The 19,393-nt window shown below is 56.5% G+C and overlaps 1 protein-coding gene across 1 annotated transcript in view; it reads right to left on the reverse strand.

The window, feature by feature from the left end:
- Positions 1–19,393, reverse strand: part of GLI2 (GLI family zinc finger 2) — a 250,839-nt gene that overhangs the window by 177,382 nt on the left and 54,064 nt on the right. The window contains exon 2 of the mRNA XM_087854950.1: positions 6,430–6,604. Coding sequence (XP_087711076.1) covers positions 6,430–6,574 — 145 coding nt within the window. The 5' untranslated portion in view covers positions 6,575–6,604. The remainder of the gene's footprint in view (positions 1–6,429; positions 6,605–19,393) is intronic.

A 19,393-nucleotide genomic window follows, 5' to 3' on the forward strand; every position in this document is an offset into this window, starting at 1 on the left:
ATAGGCACTCTGTGAATGCTTTCCCATTTCAGCTCCCAGAGCCAGGTGTAGTGCCCATCACTGTCTCCTGTCTCCACTCCACGGACTTGAGAAAAGTTAGCCGGCTAACTCCAGAGCGCACAGCTAGCAGTGGGGAGCTGGGAAGAGCCCAGGTCCTTCCCACCATTTCCTGCTGCGGGCCGGAAGGAGTCTCCAACTCCCACCTCGGCCCCTGGTGCCCCGACCCTCCAGCACAGCCCTGGCACATGAGACCTCACCGGCAAGGGCGTCATTAAGCCATTCAGGGCTCCCCCACCCCGGAAAACACCCAGGCGGGTCTCACTGCGTCCCGCTTCCTGGGTGCAAGAAGCTGTTGGGGAGGACTGAGCTCTGCTCTTGGAAAAAGTCTGATGGGAACTGGCTGTTCCATGTGGTTGGGCCATTAAAACAAACTCGGTAGCAGCGACAACAGCCATCCTGAAAATCACTTAAATAAGAATAATTGCCCACTTAGTCACACCTGAGCACATCCTCGAGCCCAAGGCGAAAGTGTGCGGCCCCAGTGGAGCCATTCAGGTAGGCAGGGGAGGCTGGCCGGCTCGGTGAGCTGCAGAGGGCCTCAGGAGGGGAGCTGGGGCCAAGGAGCAGGCCCGTCCGACTGACCCTGGCCCTTGGGGACCTACACCAGCCCACTGGCACGCACCGGCCTGACAGTATCAGACTCCCCTCCCTCTGCAATCATTTATCAGGTGTCTGCCTTGCTGGGGAGTTTTGAACAAGCAATGCCCTGCCCATAGGGCATCCTAGGGGGATGGCCCAGAAGCAGAGAGAGGGCAAAGACACGGGGGCTCAGAAGCATTTATCAAGGACAGGGCATACTAAGGTCCAGGTGACTTGGGTACATCTCCTCCCCCTGGCACCCCAGCAAGAATGCTCACCACCTGACTCGATTATAGACCCTGGTATTCACGTAGTATTCCAAGACTGACAGGGATGCCTCGCCACCGAGCAAACACGTGCCTGGAAGAAACTTTCGAAGAAGCCAGCAGGGCCAGTGGACAAGATGGCAGGGCGGCCGGGGCAGTGGGGAGCACAGAAGCCCCCTGCAGCAAGGAGCCACGGGCCGAGGGTCACCCAGTCCTCAAGCCTGGTGGACAAGCAGGCCACCGCCCAGCCAGTACAAACCAGCTGCACGCGGTTAGCACGCCCCACCCCCCTGGAAACACTCCCTGCCTTGGACCAACCACATCCATGTGCACATACCCACTCCAGGCCCTGGCTGGGAGAAATTCCATTCCAGCAGGTCTGGAGTGGCCTGGGAATCTGCATTTATTACAGCTGTCTCATGGGATTCTGAGGCGTGGCCAGCTTCGGCAACCTGCAGCCTGATCCCGCCCTCTAGCATACAAGGGAGAAGGCTGAGTGAGCAAGGCCAGCGACCCACTCAGGTCACCTACCCAGGACAGCCTGTGGTAGTGAAGCGAAGCAGGACGGCAGGTCAGAGCTGATTCCCAGCCCAGGGCTCCCTCCACCACTCTCGAGAAGGAAGCCCGCAGAAATCTGGTCTGCCGGCCCCCTGAGCAGCCTCAACAAGTCGACTAGCAAGAGTCACCAGTGAAGTGTCTAAGTCAAGCAGAACCTCCAGGGCCTGGAAAAGGAAAACTAGCAATAGTTCGTAAAGCAGAGACTTCACTCGGGCCTCAACCAGAGCTAACTTAGTGCCCGCCACTTTACATTGCTAACCCAAAGTAATTCTCACAACACTGTGAGGTAGGGATCATCCCTGCGTCCATTTTGCAGATGTGGAAATGGAGGCTCGGACCTGCCCAAGGTCGGCAGAGCTGGGCCTTACCCGGGTGTGGCTCCAGGGTCTGAGCTGTTTCTTACCGCTTCTCTGGACCGCCTGTGAGAAGAGTGGCTGAGGGAGCAGCCACTCCCCGGGAGGTGGCCTGTGCCAGGCTGGCGTGAGCACCTCCCGTCTCCCGTAATTGTCCCATAGCAGCTCTACGTATGATTCCCACTTCACATACGGCAAGTCGCGCCCTGTCTCGTGCAGCTAGACCACAGAGGGCCCAACGCTTACAAGGGCATCAGAATCCCGGCAACTTGCTGGGGCCCACTCGAGGAAGCAGTGCTCCTGGAGGCCCGGGGTGGGACCCAGCTACCAGGGACGCTGCTGGGGCTGGTGGGGGACCACACGGGGAGGACCCTGGCCCAGCACGTAGTGGGTGTGCCACAACAGTTAGGTGCTGCCGTAGGCGCCTCGCAGAGCTTCTAAAGCCCATCTGGCGCTGTGACCTCAGGGACTTAGCAAAGCTCTCAGACCAAGACTCGGTTCCAAGTTTCATGGCTCCAGACTTTCCGATCGTCCCAGCCCGGAGGCCTGGAGTAGCTGGGTCCCTGGTGCTTGGCTGAGGCGCCCAGACAGGTTCAGAAATATTTTTGGAAAGAAAACCCACTGTTGCGGAGGAAAATACGACAGCATTTGGGCAGTTTTGGTGAAAAGCAATGAAAAACATCTGAATCAAATTGCCTTTAAAATTACGCCATTTTAAAAATTAAAGGGGAAAAAAGCTCTGGGCCAAAATGTGTTTTTAAAAGATTTATGGCCTCCAAAGTGTTAGCACCACCGCTCAAGAGGCTGGGAAAGGACCCACCGGCCTGGGCCTCTGCCGTCTGCTCCCGCCAGCTGCTCCCGCCAGACAGGTGATTCACTGAACCTGCCCCCCGTCTGACCACAGTGCTGTTTCGCCCTCTGCCACCGCCCTGCTCTGCTGTGCACACATGGGCTCGGAGAGGCAGGGACTCGAAACGCCCAGCCCCCAGCAGGTCCGACCTCATGTCAGCTAAGGGAGGTCAAGCAACAGGGGCCACACAGGCCAGGTGACTTTCAGGCCCCTCTGCAAGTAAGTCATGGCCTCAGATTTCCACAAACTGGCCATCTGGAAGAGAGGAGGTGCCGTCAGGCTGCTGGACAGACAAGCGACTCGCTGTGCCTGGTGCAGAGACTGGACAGTTACCACCGAGTATCAGTGGGCTGGGCTTTAAGGCCCAAATCACCCACCAACAGTCTAAAGTCACCATCTAAAAGCAAATACTGAAAAAAGATGCTCACCATGTGACAGGAAAGAGATGGAGCCTCAGATCCTGCTCTCTGTTAAAGCAGCGGGTGACCTTGGGCAAGTCCCTTCCCTACCTCGTCTCAGTCTCATTTACAAAATGGAGAGGCTCCGAGCACTCATGAAATAGACGTGCCTGCCACCCCAGCCTCGTACCCAGCAGCTCTGTGTGCTGGGAGACGTTCAACAGCAGGAGCGGACAGCCCTGATTTGTAGGGTCTGCCAATTTTCCGGCCTTAACTACTCCCACTGTGGCCAACTTCTCGTTACCCACCTAGGGTCAAGGGTGGCAGAATTGGAAGATGTCTATAAACACTCCACTCACACAAGTCAGCCAGGGCTGGCTCCAGCACACCCCTGCTCTCAGAGCAGTTACATTCTAATAGAGGGTTCTAGAAGGCTTAAGGGTCCTTAAGAACCAAAGGGATGAGCTTCCTGCATTCATTGTCCATCACCCTGAGTCCCCTCTGGGCGACCACTGCTAATGGTACTTCCAGGTAATCTAAAGTTGTGACAGAGGTAAGATATGATTTGTATCCTGCTTTTTTCACTTACTATTAGACCATAGGCACATCCCCCCAGCCACATTATTATAGAGTCTTGATAAATATTTTCGATGGCTACATAATGTTCTAGTCAACGAATATTCCGTAGTTTGATTAATCAATCTTCTCTCCTGCAACACACAAGCTTAGTATTTTGTGGCTTATCACACATTGGTCCAGAGGATGGCTGAGTCTTGTCTGAGGATGTCGGGGGCACTGTGGTGAGTAACCAGCAGCTATGACAAAGGGACCAGAGAGCCTAGAAACCGGCAGGGCTGCAAGGTGTCCAGATGTGGCGGGGAGGGGGGGAGCCTATATTCCAGACCACCTTCTGGCCTCTCGATCCAATCCTTTTGCCCCACCCCCCGTTCCAGGGGCTTCAATCCCACCACTGGGATTATATGGCTCTGGTTCTAAGAATGAACATACGAACATACCTCTTTAGGCAGAAAGAAACAGCCGAAGTGTTCAGTGACAGAAGACTGTCGCGAGATCATGAAGACTTCGGATGACATCTTGGGAAAACAGGGCCCAGAATGGAAAAGGGCACAGCCCTGGGGATGTGGCTGCAATTAGGACCCAGGCCAGCCCCCTCTGGGCTGCGCCACTGGGCCTCTCCCACCCCATCCATGGAACACAGTGTCATGGTACACGGGCAACGGGGCCCCCATTCCAAGATACCCCCGGCCTTGCCCTGTACAGGAGCGGTTACTCCTGCCTGACTCCTGGAGGGCCCTTCCCCATAATCTGTGCAGACAAGGCCACCGGGGCTGGGGGGCGGGGTGTTGAGGAGGCCCCCCCAGTGCCAGCTGTGCTTGATTCGAGACTCATTCCAAAGACAGGTCACATCCACCCTCTGCTGGAACCGCATCAGCCAAGTGCTCCTCTGGGGGCGGGGAAGGAGGGGACGGGGGCCTGCAGGGATGGGCAGGGTCAGCATCCTAGGGTGAGGGTGAGGGTGGGGTAGATCAGGGTTGGATGCCTCCGTGGACCCACTGCACCCCAAGCTATAGGCCTGCTGCCTGTCTCCCCAGCTCGAGATCCCCTCCAGCATTTGCTGTTACTACACATTGGTGACAACCAGGTCTGACGCTAGAGGGGCTTCCCCCAATTACAGCCTAATCACTGTCTAATTACTGCCTCTCTCTGTTCTCTGCTTCTGCGGCATGGCAGTAAATCTCACTGTGTGGCCGGTCATGATCCACTCGGGGCTTGGGAGAGGCTGGTCCAGGCCAAGGCAGGGACAGCAGAGGGCCCAGAGGCAGGCCAGAGAGGCACTGAGGCTCAGGCTTGCCAGAGCTCACTCAGGCCACAGAGACCCATGTGTCTGCCCATCGGGCAGAGAGGGACACCTTGAGCGGTCTCCACAGGGCAGGGTAAGCCCTGGAGAAGGAACAGATCACATGCAGACAGAGCCAGGCCCAGGTCGAGCCAACCCTGGGACCAGGCCGCAGGGCCTCCCAGCCACCTCCAGACTCCCACTCTCAGTCTCCCGACCCCCCGCTCCTCCCTCTCCTCATCTCCTGACACCACGCCGTGTGGGGAGCCCACCCTGGGCGTTGGCTCCTTCCTCCACCCTAGCTGGTCACACAGGGAGGGCCTGGGGAGCTCATCTCCAAGAGGGACAGGGGTCGAGAGGCATTACCCAGGTAGGGAGGCCAAACACCCACCTCCCCCGCCACAGGAGCAAAAAGGTTGGTCCTGGATCTCCCTCTCCTGACTTGGGCCACACTGCCTGATAATGACCTCCAACTGCGAATCACAGCGGGGGTGGGGGGGTGCGGGTAAAAATAAACGACCTAGAGTAACAACAACCTAGAGGTCCTCCAGTTCACACTTGGAAACACCGACTCTCTCCTCCCCCTCCAAGTGTCTCCCCGATTCCCTGGGCTCCAGCCCCCAGTGGCGCCCAGGGCCGGCCGTGGACCGGGAGCGCCAGCATCATCTGAGTTCTGGTGGAAAATGCAGACAGTCGGCCCCCGCCCGCCCAACTTGCTGAATTGGGCTCCGCACTTGAGCAAGCCTTGAGCAAGCCCTGCTGCGTGTGTGAGCGCATCAAAGTATGAGAGGCACCGCCCCCGCTTGCACACCCGGCCCGCGGGGGCTCAGCTGCCCCCGCTGCTCTCTGAGCTGTGCCTGAGCGGCGGGAGCAACAGGCCATGACTAAATGCACTTGAATAAAAAGGGAAAGAAAAGAAATCTAAGACTCTCCATTCCTCAGAGACAGAAATAGTTCTGTGGCCTCCAGATGGACTGCGGGCACGCAAGGGGAGGTCTCGCCTTCCCGCCAAACTTTCCCAACGGGATGCTGGCACGGACCAGTGGAAACCAGAGACTATTTCTCTTCGGGGCAGTAAATGAGAGGCTGTGGCTCGTGTAGTCCTTCTGTTATAATTAAGTTGGCCAGAAATTCACCTAAGGATACTAAATTCCATACCTGACCCTCTAATTACAGCCAGAAGGAATCAGGAGACAATTACTTTCCAAAATAGTCCTTGGCGAGCCGGAGGCCAGGAGCCGTGTCTCTGGCACATCTCGAATGTGCCAAGCGAACGCACCCGGCAGATTGAGGACGGCCAGACCCCCCCCCCGCCGAGAAACTTGCCGGCAAACATCATGGGGCCTGGGATCCCCGGGAGCGGGGGAGGGATGGGGGGCGCCCTCCTCTTCGCCCCCCATAAACCCAGCATGCCTGCTTGATGACATCGAACACCAGTCTAATTAAATCCTAACGGGCTAATGAAAAACACCCCTGCTGCCCGCCAAGCGTGCAGAACACAAAGTACCTCCGTGGGCAGCCACCGCCGCCGCCGCCGTGGCCACCGCGAGAGCAGAGGCCTTCCTGCCCGGGTCGGGGAAAGCGGCACCCTCCAGGCTCCCACTTTTGGCGTCTTTCTTCTCCGTGGCAGTGACTGAGGCCGACATCTCCATCTCAGCCGCTCATAGTCCTGGGTGACAGCCCTGGAGGGAAAGACAAAGACGCTCACCAACACTGACTGCCCCCAGACCCAGCCGGGATCCGCCGACCCAGATTCACGGCCGCCGCGCACCGCCGAAGCAGCCGGCTTAATTCTCTTCTAATTGGGAAGGAGGGTTTAATTAATTTTGAGAATTATTAGTTCTGAGATTCATCTGGTCTTGGGAACGACCTCACGGACACCAGCCGAGCGCGTTCGTTGCCCCCTACCCCAGATTTTTAAAAAATCCGAGCCATAAGTTCCTACTGCCCATAGTGGCGAGGAGCAAGGACCACTTTGAGAAACGACATCCGAAGTAATGGCCTCCAACTCGGGACCACAGGAAAATAAAAATAAGTAGAGTAACAATGACTCAGTGGTCCTCGAAGGAAAGCCCTCGTTTTCCTGTTCCTCCCCTGCTCACCAGGATCCACCTCTCGTTTCTTTGTGCCTATGCGCATTCATTCATTCATTCATTCATTCATTCATTCAACAGATTTTCCAGCGTTTACTCCCTGCCACAAATTCAGTCAACACATGTTTAAGCCCCTATTATGTATGAGGCATCCGTCTGGTGCTGAAGGTACAGTCCACGGAGTTTACATTCTACTTGGGAAGGAGAGCATATAGAAGAGAGGGAGAAATCAATGCGTATTGAGTTTCAGTTAGCAAGAAGCAGCATGAAAGAAGAGAGCTAAGTGGTAGGATAGAGCGGGGTCGGAGGGGCTGAGGGGCTGCTGCCTTGCCTCTCTGAGGATGGAATGGGGTGCCACGCGAAGCTCTGAGGGGGTCTGTAGCAGCCAGAAGGCAGAGGCAGGAGCCACGGACCTGGGTGGCTGGAGGCTGGCTCGTTTGAAGAACAGCAAGGTGAGTACAGGCCGCCCAGGGTTCTGAGCAGAGGGGGGACAAGACAGGTCTCATGTATCGGGGTCACTCTACTGTTGTGTGAGAGCTGATTTGGGGGGAGGGGGGCACTACCGAAATCACCCAGTGAGACATGATGGCAGTCTGGGTTAAGGGGGTGGTGGTGGAATGCAGAGATCAGACCTTCTAGGGCTTGGACATGGGGTGTGGTGGAAAGAGGGGGAGCACTGGGGGTTGCAGGGCACAGGTAACGCTCTGTCTGCAGCTGAGTGCTGGGTCACAGTTGAGCTTTTCACTAATAATGCCTCATCACTCGCAGAGACTGCTAACAGGTTATTTGTATCAAGTTACAGAATAGAAATGTGAAAGCCAACCTTCTTAAAAGAAGAGTAGTAGTGTCAAAGATGGCGCCTATTTTTGGCTGAGGACCTGGAGGAATGAAGGGTGGTGCCATTGGCTGGAATGGAGCCTAGCAGGTGAGAAGCAGGTCTGCGGCAGAAATCAGGAGCTCAGTCTGGGCCACGCTAAGTTTGAAATGCTTATTAAGCCACACAGAGACTGCTGGAAATGTAAGTTCAGAGCTCGGGGGAGAGGTAGAGGCTGGAGACAGGAATATGGCAGCCAACGGGCAAGATATCTGAAGGAGAGGGTGGAAGCGAAGAAGCACAGAAAGTTCCTGAGCTGAGACAGGGGCATTCCAACATTTCCAGGAAAGAGAGAAGAAACCAGCCAAGGAGAGTAAGCAGGAATGGCCAGTGGGGGAAGGAGAAGGAAAAAGCCATCAGGAGAGTGTGGGGGTGCCAGAAGCCAACACAGGAGTGAAACGCCTTGAAGAGGGGGAGCAATCAGCTCCCTCCCAAGCTACTGAGAGATGGAGACGGTGAGGTCTGAGGGCTGACCAGCTTCAGTCACGTGTGGTGACCAGGGCCCAGGTGGGGGCAGGGGCAGGGGTTCAGGGAACAAGTGCAAGTAGGAGAAACAGGCGCACAAACAATTTAGTCGGGGAATCCGACTAATTTACAAGTTCCAAAAAAGAAGCAAAAAATGACGTGACAACTGGAGAGTCCAGAGGTCTTCTGTGGTTGCTGTGTCAGAAAGGAGGTGGGGCCAGTTTGCAGGGCCTTGAGAAGGGAATGTTCTGGTAGGAAGCCCATGGGTCACAGCAGGGCAGAAACCAAAGGCAGCGGTCAGCTCCATCCTCAGGAGCCTCAAGGTTAAATTCACATCTGCAGGTCCAGAATTTCATCTTGTTAAATCTGCACAAAACTCTCATGTCTTTCTTTTTTTTCTTTAAGATTTTATTTATTTGAGAGAGAGAGAATACAAGCACGAGTGAGGGGAGAGGGAGAGGGAGAAGCAGACTCCCCGCTGAGCAGGGAGCCCAACATGGGGCTCAATCCCAGGACCCCAAGATCATGACCCGAGCCAAAGGCAGACACTTAACCAACTGAGACACCCAGGTGCCCCCTCTCGTGTCTTTCTAAGTAGAAAACAGGAAGGGCCAAGAACGATGAAGTGAGATACCAAGGACGGTGCATTGTCCCGTCGGCCTGCCCAGAGAACAGCCCGAGTCCCGGACCCCCGGTTCCGTCGGTACACACCAGCCTGTCCTGCTTCCACAATCTTTCAAAACTCCCTGTCAAGGAAACCCAAGGCAGATGGGGGACAGAGAAACCTCCCTGCAGATTCTGGTGAATGATGGGCTTTCCTTTGGCCTCCAGCCTACTTGTGTACGTAATCTGTTCTTTAAGGTTCTGCCTAGGTGATCGGCTCACCAGCACCGCACCCTGGCTCATGCCTGCCCCGCCTTCCCAGCCCCCCCACCCCACGCCTGGCCACAGGAACCACCCTCCCAGCTGTCTGATCTGCACCTCTGGGTCACCTCCCTCCTCCCCGTTTTCCTCCAAAATCTGATCGGCTGTGCTTGCCATCACTTTCCCAAAACACCTTGCCGGTGGGGCCTCTCCAGCAGTCCGCTCTGTACTAGGCCGGCATCCTTCCCTTCCGGGTCAGGGGCCCCTTCCACCACCACCTCTGGTCGTCCTGCAGGTTGTCCTCTCCCCGGACAGCCAGGTGCCTTCCCCAAACCTGAATCTCACCACATCCCTCCCCTGGCCAAGGCCTTGCTGAGTCCCTTGGGCCTTTAAGCGACATCTTCCTGCAGCCTCCTCTCCCCACGCCTCCTTCACACCCAGCCAGCTGTGACTGGCCCTCCCCTTGTATGCCACCAGGCCTCCACTCAAGCCGGGGCACCGGCAACCCTTCAGCCTTCTGTGGACCGCTACTGTTCCTCCAGGATGCCACTGAGACATCGGCCCCTCTGGGAAGCCCCCCACCCCCTCCCAGCCAGGCTCGCTTCTGCTTAGGGATCTCTGCCTCCAGCCCACACCCCCATATTGAATCCATCATCAGGTCCAGGTCAGGCTGGCACAGACCAACTGCGCAGGAATGCCTGGCAAAGAAAGAAAAGGCCCCTTTGCGGCAGGAAACCTGGGCTCTTTGAAATGCAAGTGATTTTGTGAACAGCCTGCGTTTTCCTCCCAAGAAGCTCAGGTAAAGGAATTCAGGCCCAGGGTTGAAACACACCTGGAATTTGGAAGTAAGGACAAAAATACAAGTAACAGCTGGAACAACAAAACTTTAATAAGCATTTTCCGGGTGCCAAACACCTTACAGGGGGGATCTCATTTAATCCCCACAACATTTTACATAGAAAGAAACCAACGCTTAGGGGCGCCTGAGTGGCTCAGTTGGTTAAGTGACTGCCTTCAGCTCGGGTCATGATCCCGGGGTCCTGGGATCTAGCCCCGCTCAGCGGGGAGTCTGCGTCTCTCTCTGCCCCGCCGCCCCACTCGTGCCCTCTCCCTCTAGAATAAATAATACCTTAAAAAGAAAAAAGAAAGGAAGGAAGGAAGGAAGGAAGGAAGGAAGGAAGGAAGGAAGGAAGAAAGAAAGAAAGAAAGAAAGAAAGAAAGAAAGAAAGAAAGAAAGAAAGAAAGACTCAGAGAAGTTGAGTAACTTGCCCAAAGATGCACACTTAGAGGTGTCTGTGCCAGGCCTGGAGCCCAGGCTATCTGGCCCCAAAGGAGACCACCAGTCAAGGGCGGGCAAAAGTGGAGGCTCTGCTTGCGAACACCGGGGAGATGAGGACACCTGTCTGCGGGAGCCGGATGGGGTAGCACGGTTGTCCATTCAGTCACTAACTCTTTATCCAGTAATTCTTTTTTTTTTTTAAGATCCATTTATCCATTTGAGAGAGAGAGAGAGAGAGAGAAATAGTATGAGAGGGGGAAGGGCAGAGGGAAAAGGAGAATCCTTGAGCATCCCCGCTGAGCACTGAGCCAATGTGATGCGGGGCTCCATCCCAGGACCCCAAGATCACAACCTGAGCTGAAACCAAGAGTCAGCCGCCCCACTGACTGAGCCGCCCAGGCTCCTCTCAGTCAATTCTTTATTGACAATCAGCTTCGCGCCTCACACTGCACTCGGCTGGGAGATGGCTAGGCTCTGCACACGCCCTAAATGAACTGGGTGTCCTTGCCCTGGGTTTGGATACTCACCACCATGGTACCTCTTACACGGCATGGTCATAACCTATGACACCCCCTCCCCGCCCCCGGGCTTCCTGCTTGACTGTGACCTCCTCCAGGGCAGGGCTGGGCCTTGCACCCTAGGTCCCTGGGCCCAGCTAAGCAGATGTCCAGAACTCTTGTCGAGGGGTAAGGTGGGCCAGGGAGCCAGGCCCCCATCTGGAGGGCGTGGGGCTCAGTGGACCAGAAACCAGCGGAGGGCTCAAGGCACCCACAGGGTCAGCACATGTCACCAAACCCCAGTCGCAGCCCCAGTGAGGCATGGATCCAATCCTTTCCAAATGCAGATGGGGAAACTGAGGCCAACAAGTCAGAACCCTCAGGCTTTAATATTAGGGATGCCAAGGAAAGAAAGAGGTTCCAGAAGGGACTGTGACAATTTCTGTGAAGGGACATAAGGAGCCTGGAAAGAAAAGCAGGAAAAGGCTGTGGGTTTTCTTGGAGAACAGTAGCCGTGGCTCCCCCACGCCAGCACTCCGCCCTGTGATGTTGTCAGAGCGGGTGTCATCAACCCAATCCTTCCAAGGGAGGAAGTGAGCTGCCCCAGGCCACTTTCCACGGAGGGCAAAGGGCCAGGTCCAGAGCCAGGTCCTAGGGCAGTCGTGCCACCCAAAGCCTCAAGGTGTGGCCAGCACAGGACCTGGGTGAACAGACTGTGGGGAGGAAGGGTAGTCTTCAGAGTCCTACCACCCAGACTGCTTTCTGTGGCCTGGGGAACATGTGCGTACCCAGAAGCACCTGCGGTTCCACGGACGCCCGTGGGGAGCTGGCCCAGCAGGGGGGGTGGGGGGAGCCTGCGCAGTACGCACCATGCCATAGGCCTGCTCTCCTGTAGATCAGCCGCTGCCCTCCCCTCCCCTGCCAGAGGAAGAAGGCAGTAGACAGAGCCGAGAGGCTGCGTAAAGCACGGGAATTAGTGGGATTAGCACAATTTCTGGGTAAACACCAGGCGCCCAGGGTCCCAGGCAGCCACTTTCACTCCCCAAAGCTCCTCCAGGGCGGTCGCCTCAGCCTTGTCAGCAGCCTCACCTGAGACCCCAGAGGCCAGCTGGGGACAGCAAGGGGGGGTGGAGGGCTCCGGGGTCCCAGACCTCAGCTGGGGGGGATGGGCATGAGGGTCTGTGCTGAAATACTTCCCACAGGCTCCACAAAAGGCTCCAGAATGGGAGGGGCTGGGAGCACAGCACTCATGGGGGCGGGGGGAGGCAGCACCCCCACTTCACCTAGGGAGCTCACACTGCTCAGGCATGTCCAGACAATGCCCGAGAGGAGATGCAACCACACTCCCCAGGTTCTGCTCAGGGAAGGGGGAGCACTGGACCAGGAGCCAGGAGGAGCCGTCTTCAGTAGAAGACCGCAGAGTCACTGGCTCTCCAGGGGGTCCTGGCAGCACCAAGAGCCCCCACAGACATTCCTGGACCTTCTCCCGGAGATTCGGATTCCAGGGGTCCGGGCAGAGAGTTGGGGACAAAATACCGCATGGGTTTTTAAAAATTTCCATGGGTATTTGTGATAACACAGGCAGGTTCAGGAAAACCTCCACGGGGTGCCACTTACGAGGTCGCTTCTAGATCATTTAGAAATTATTCCAAGTAATTTACAGGTTCCAGCCCATGCAAGGCTGCATAACCCTAAGGGGGAAAAATACGTTTTCTCTTGGCTAACTTGGAACCCGAAGGGGGTGTCCCTCAGGCCTGAACACGGACAAGACACAGTGCCTCTGAGTCTGCCACCGGCACAAGTCACAAACGCGTTCACACCCGGTGCTCGCCACGGCATCCCGCTTCAGGTCACCGTTAGACCCCAGGGACCTCGCCACCTGAGCCAGCACAGAAGCACTTGCGCTCCTACGGCACGGACGCGGTGCCTTGACATTTGATCGCCGCGTCCAGCACAGCTGGTTTCTCTCGTAATCCCGTGTGTTTTTCTCCTGTGCCGCTAGAGCATCATTCTCAGGAGGGTCCGCGGCACAGAAAAGGTTAAGAACTCCGAGTGAAAGGACTGGCTTGAAAGAATAAATTAATAATCAGAGCAGAATGAGCGAATCACTCGGAAACCTGCAACCCCAGACACCCTCCCGCCACCTGGCTGCTTTGAAGTCCTCTAACGAGTGAGTCACAGGAATTAGAGCGTCTTCCCCGGGCGAAATCGTTCTCCAGAAGAGAGAAGAAACCTTGCCTCCCAGTCCTCGCAGCCACCTCGGGGCCGGGGTGTTCTCACCTCCTCTGATCTCAGCCGAGCGGCATGCGTGCCCCGGCCCCACACGTGTAGACACACATGGGCACACACAGAGGCCACACAACACACGCAAGCACACCCACAGTCACACACTCACACACACACACAACACACCCTGCCACATGTGTGCACGTATACACGGTCACACGTGCACACACGATCACATGCCACACATAAGAGTACTCACATACACAGGCACACACAGTTACATGTAGAGAGGCACATGCCACGTGCACACGCTCACACAAGCCACGTGCACACGCTCACACACAATCACGTATGTGCAAAGATACACACACACACACACACGCACAAATAGACCAGAGATAATAAACACCCGCTCGGCCTTGATCAGACTCGCTTTTATGATCGAATTAGATAAAACAGGTGAAATTTCCTGAAGTGAAAAACACACTGTCAGGGCCCCACAGATTAAAGGTAATGATCATTACAAGCTAGTTATCACTAAGAAGAGAGAGCAGACTCCTCCCCTCCCCAGTTGGGGCCCCAAGGTCCTGAGGACGCGTCCTGTATCCGCCGGGTGGCTGGGCACCCATCATTTCATCTCGCATCACTTTAGCACTGCCGTCGGGAAAGAGAACATTCTACTGTGTGCTCCCGACCGAGGGGATACCAGCCCAACACCACCGAGCAGAGGCTGGCCACGTAAACGGGAATGGGGGGTTTGACTCTCCAGGTCGGAGGCATGAGGGAGACACATGTGAGCTTCCACACAGCCCCACGCCCCAGCTGGAGCAAAACCGACCCTTCCTCCTCCACCTTGCAAGGGAAGAGGAAGTGGGGGAGGTGAGCGTTCCCCAGGACTACACCAAGCTGGGGACACTCTGCTTGCACTTCATTGCAGGGGGTAAAAGAATCCTATTATATAATATTTATCCGTTTTATTCTCCCAGCATGAGATGTGCTTATGCTTGGACCAGAGCAGTCCACATCAGCTGTGTGTCTTTGGCCATGTTACTGCCCCTCTCTGAGCCTCTGTTTCCTCCCTTGTAACACGGAGCCGCCTTCCTACCTTCCAGGATGGTTGCGAGGACAGTCAAGCTTCCCGGCATGGTTGTTAACACATGTCACAGCAGCTGCCCCACAAACACTGGGTCCCCACTGGGGGTTGGCCAGACAGGACAACCTCTGCAGGCAGGCACCTGCCACCAAGAAAAGGTCACCTGCCTGCGGGGTCCAGGGTGGCAGCACCTGTCGGCGGGACCTCAGGCTTCAGCTGCATCTGGTTCTGACTTCTCTGTGCCCCTGCCTTTTCTCTGGTGCAGAATCAACACCTCTGTGAAACAGCCCCACTAGGGCCCCGCAGCAAACCATCTCCAGCGAACCCAGACAAGGGGCTCCAGAGCTGGAGGGTCTGCAGGGCTGGAGGAGGTATGACTGCCTTCCCACCACCAGAGCCTGGGGAAAGGGGTGGAGACACGGCCATGTCGCTGCCCTGTCCCCTGGCTCCTCCCTCTTCCAGTGACCTGACGTGGGGAGGGGAACCACGTAGTCCTGCCTGGGCTGGTCCCTCCAGCACCATCCTGGCCGGGGGTTCTTGCAGCCCCCTGGGGGAGGGAAAACCAGAGCCTGCAGAAGACCCTTGGGACCCTGGCCGGGTCAGATATGGGATAGGAGGTTGGACCATGGAGTCCCAGCTCCCTGACCCCACGGCCAGTGAGAGGTTGTACCGTCCCTCCCGAGGTGATGAGGAAACTCACACGTACCAGTGTGTGCGGGATGGGGGCAGACGGTAGCCGCTCCTTACCCAGCACAGACTCCTCTGTCTCTACATGGGCTTGGCACGTGGCCTGCTGCCTGGCTTGCTGCCCGGGGCACCACGAGGACAACAAAGGAAGACATATCTGGAAAAAAATAAAGCATTCTTCTGACACTCCCTGCCCCGTGATATACAACGTGGGTCTCTCATTCCTCCGTGACTCGGAGAAAGACAAGTCCCCTCAAACTGCTCCATTGTTCCTTGGACCCCTGCTCTGCCCAGCAGTGTCCCTCACCCTGGGAGCCTCATTACCAGAGAAAGAGAAGATCAGAAGCCTCAAGCACCCACAGTTATCTTGTGACGCCAATATCACGATCCTTGCTTTACACTGAAACAGAGGCCCAGAGAGGGTAAGTAACCTGCCCAAAGTCACAGAGCTAACACGGAGCAGCATGCCGTTTCAGTGCAGGTCCGCTGGATTCTGAAGCCCACAGAATTTCGACCACGGCCAAATCTGTTGAATACGTAGATGCTGGGTGTGTGCAAGGACTATTATAGAGGTGTCAAAATCAAACTTCGGGGAGTTCACTGACGTCTCAGTCAGTATATGCTAAAAGTCGAATACGGAGCAGAGACTTCATGGCCATGGAAGCCCAGGGAGCGAGGGCTCCTGACTGAGGATGTCAGAGGGGGCTTCCAGATGACCACCCATCTGCCCTGTGGCTTCACGACAGGGAACGAAAGGTCTTGAACTTGGCCTGCAGAGGAGAGAGGGAAGGGCACTCCAGGGTTAGGAATGGCATGGGCATGACCCCTGGAACACTGTGGGCAGAGAGAAAAAGAAAGGAGGGCACTCCCACAAGGAGAAAGGAGCAGGGGACAGACCACGTTGGGCAGGGGCGGGGGCAGAGGGGGGTTTGCTGTGGGCCCAACCAGGCAGCGTCTCTGGGAAGGGCAGGCCAGAGGAAGACGGGTTTAGGAAGAAGGCACTTCCTCACTTCCTGGGCCTTGAACACGCTTTGGCCATGCAACCCAGCCAGCCTGGCTCCCACAGTCCCTGCTGCTTCCAGAAGCTTCGGACCAGAGGCCTAAAAAGCAGGGGGCAGAGCCCTCACCCTTCCACTGTGACCAGGGGCGGGCACCGTGCAAAAATCACTCTCCTAGCGGGTGCACCTGCTTCTTCATCACTCCTCGAATGGATTTTTCCAAGTATGAAAGCTCCCTAATTTGCCCAGCCCCTGCGCTTGCTGGTGTGCAGGAAAACAGATCATTAACCCTAATTCACTGACTTGCTGGGCTGGAACAGCAGCCAGGGAGGGCCCCAATGGAAAGTGCAGGCCTCTTCTGTGGAAGCCAGCCTCAGATAAGGGGAGATGGGTATCAGGACTAGAGCTGGGCAAGAGGCCTGCTTTTTTTTTTTTTTTTTCCTGCGAGGATATGGGTAAGAGCTACTTTGTGATTGACACTTCAGATGGCATCGAAACGGCCATTTGTTTGCCCTGGGGTTTACTCCCTGAAAATACCAGGACACATCCATGCTCCCTGCCCTTACACGATCCCCATGCTTTCCTGCCCGGAATATTCTTTCCACTCTGCCCTACCCACGGAAGCCATGCTTTCAAACCCAGGAAGCCTGCCCTCATGAACTCCCACCCAGGATCCTATTCGGACCTACCACGACCTCCCTGTCCCGCTTGGGACACGTTGACATCATTCCCTGGTCCCATCAGCAGCGGGCAGGTCCAGAGGGAGCACAGTGAGTGTAGACCCCGGAGAAAGGTGGCCACATTAGAATCCCAGTTCCACCTAGAGCTACAAGTCAGAACAAACTTCTCCTTGTGCCTCAGTTTTGCCATCTGTAAAATGGGGGTGACAACAACACCTCCATCACGGTAAGGATGAAAAGCCCAGGCGGGCCCGAGCTCAAGCGTGCGCTGTGTAATCACAGCGGCCTGGTAGTTTCTGCCCCACCTGGGGCAGGAAGACCTGTCCCTGGCAATGTGAGGGGGCCAAGCCACGAATAGGAGGCCTGTCCAAGATTGGACAAGACAGCCCCGTCACAGCCCCTTCCTCTCCCTCTCCCCACCCAAGGGCCTGTGCCGCTGGGGTCCAACTGGAAACTCTCAGGTTGGCACCTTTTTGTAAACGTGCCATCCTACTTGACTTATGCAAAGGTCTGCCGTCCTCCATGGAGAAGCCCCCAAAGCAGCAGAAACGCCAGAGGACCGGGGTCTCCGCCTCACGCCCCCCGCCAGCAGAGGCATGCTCCCAACTCGGCTCCCACGAGGAGGCCGCCGTCTGAGGCGAACAAGGGGCCCGCTGTGCGGCTGCCCAGCCAGACCCAGATATTTTAACAGCTGCATTGTGTGTTTCTGAGGCGCAATTCCTGAGCGGGGAAGAAAAACACGCTTCGCCTCTGCCCCGGGGAGGGAAAACAGACTGCCCTGGGCAGGCTGCAGGCAGCGGAGAAGGCCTCTGCCGGGGCCCAGGGCCGATGAGGGCATGACCGGGAACAGGCCTGGTGCACAGGAGCTGCGGGCAGCGAGGCCCCTGCCGGGGCCCCCTTCACCCAAGCCTTGGGGAGGGAAGGCAAGGACAGAGGCCCAGCAATAAATCCCCGGAGGAGGGGGAGCTGAGGGGGAAAAAAAGAACTGGACAGGCAGGAGGTGCCTAAGGGATAGGGTACAAATCCCCACCAAGGCCACACCTTGGGATCTCCCCACCTGCAGTGTCATTTCCCCAAAGCCCCTCCCGCTGAGCCCCATACCACCCGGGGTTAGGGGTCAGTCCTAAATCAGTCCCCCTGAGGTCAAGCCCCCTGAGGTCAAGCTCCTCTATCACTGTGTTTTAACTACCTGTTTACATGTCTGCTTCCCTTTATGCTCACCCAGAGGCCGACTCACCCCCGTGTGATCCTGACTCACTACACAAATGCTCTCTGGCACCGAATCCCTGCCGAGAATCCCCTCTCCTCTCTTGGCCTCCCCTAGGCCTCGAGCCCCACGATCCCCACGATCCCCACGATCTCCACGAAGTCAGGGCTGCTCCTGCACCCGTCAGCATTCTGGGGGTGAGGGGCTGAGGGCCAGGTGGAGGGCCAAAAAAGGCCGGCTTGGGTCAGATGCAGGGGCTAGAAAAAGCTTGTTCCGTCTGCCTCAGGCAGCGTTTGGCAGCACGGCTGTGAAGGTCTACGGGGCAGAATTCCTACTGGCCTATGAATGCGCCCCTTCCCTCCAAGTGTAAACTCCTCGAGCTGTTTGGCTCTCGGCTTAGAGGAGGCGAGGGTGCGATGGTCTTCGGTCATCCTGGATCCGGTGCATCGACACCAGCCGCCTCCACCACACCACCTAAGTTCGACCCCAACGGGACCAAAGTTGTCCATCTGAGGTGCAGCCGTGGGGAAGTCGCTGTCACATCTGCCCCGGCCCTGAGGCTCGGCCCCCTGGGACTGTCTCCCAAAAAAGATGGTGATGACGTCGCCAAGCCAACCGGTGATTGGAAGGGTCTGAGGATGACAGTGAAAACCTGACCATTCAGAACAGACAGGCCCAGACTGAAGGGGAACCTGCTGTCTCTGCCCTGATGACCAGAGCCCTCAAGGAGCCACCACGAGACAGAAAGAAGCAGAAAGACATGAAGCAAATGTTTGGATGGAAATGGAAACACCACTTTGGACGAGTCTGTCAACCGTGCCCGACAGAGCCAGCACCGTTCTCTAGCCCGAGAACTCTCTGGAACTACTAAAGAGGTCCTGGGGACAGCCCGGTCTGTGGGCCGCAGTGTGGATGGCCGCCACCCTCGTGACATCACAGATGACGTCAACGGTGGTGCCGTGGAACGGCCAGCTAGTGAAGAGCTAAAAGGAAAATATCTCAGTAAAGGATCATTTGACAACCAATTGGAAAAACAAGTGTAAACGCCGTGAGCACAAAGACTTTGCCATGCATAGCGCTCCGCGCTCGAGTCTGTAAATTACTGAGCACCTGCTGTGTGTAGGCACACGCCGTTTTCAAGATGAGGAAAAAACAAAGTGCTTTCTACTTCCAATGTGCTTCTTGAGCCATCGTGCGCTCAAAGGGGCTGTTTCCTCTGAATGGAACTGTAGGCTCGGGAGTGGCATTTTGGGGTCAGTGACATGTGCAGGTGGCTGTCCCTCTTCCTTCCCGTCATCACCCAGATCACAGCCTCTAGAGGATGGCGGGACCCCCCCTGGGAGTGCATGTCATGCCACAACCGGGTGCAGACAGGAATTCCGGCATGTGGGGAGCATAGACAGGAGCCAAGCAGATGGGCCCGAGCCACCTGCGTCCGTGAACCAGCAACCCTATTGCCCAACACCAACCATCTCTGAAGCCAGAGGTCACCCTTTCCACAAGTGGTG

The sequence above is a fragment of the Ursus americanus genome, chromosome 1, assembly GCF_024610735.1.
Source record: "Ursus americanus isolate L20-20 chromosome 1, mUrsAme1.1.p, whole genome shotgun sequence".
Lineage (NCBI taxonomy): Eukaryota > Metazoa > Chordata > Mammalia > Carnivora > Ursidae > Ursus > Ursus americanus.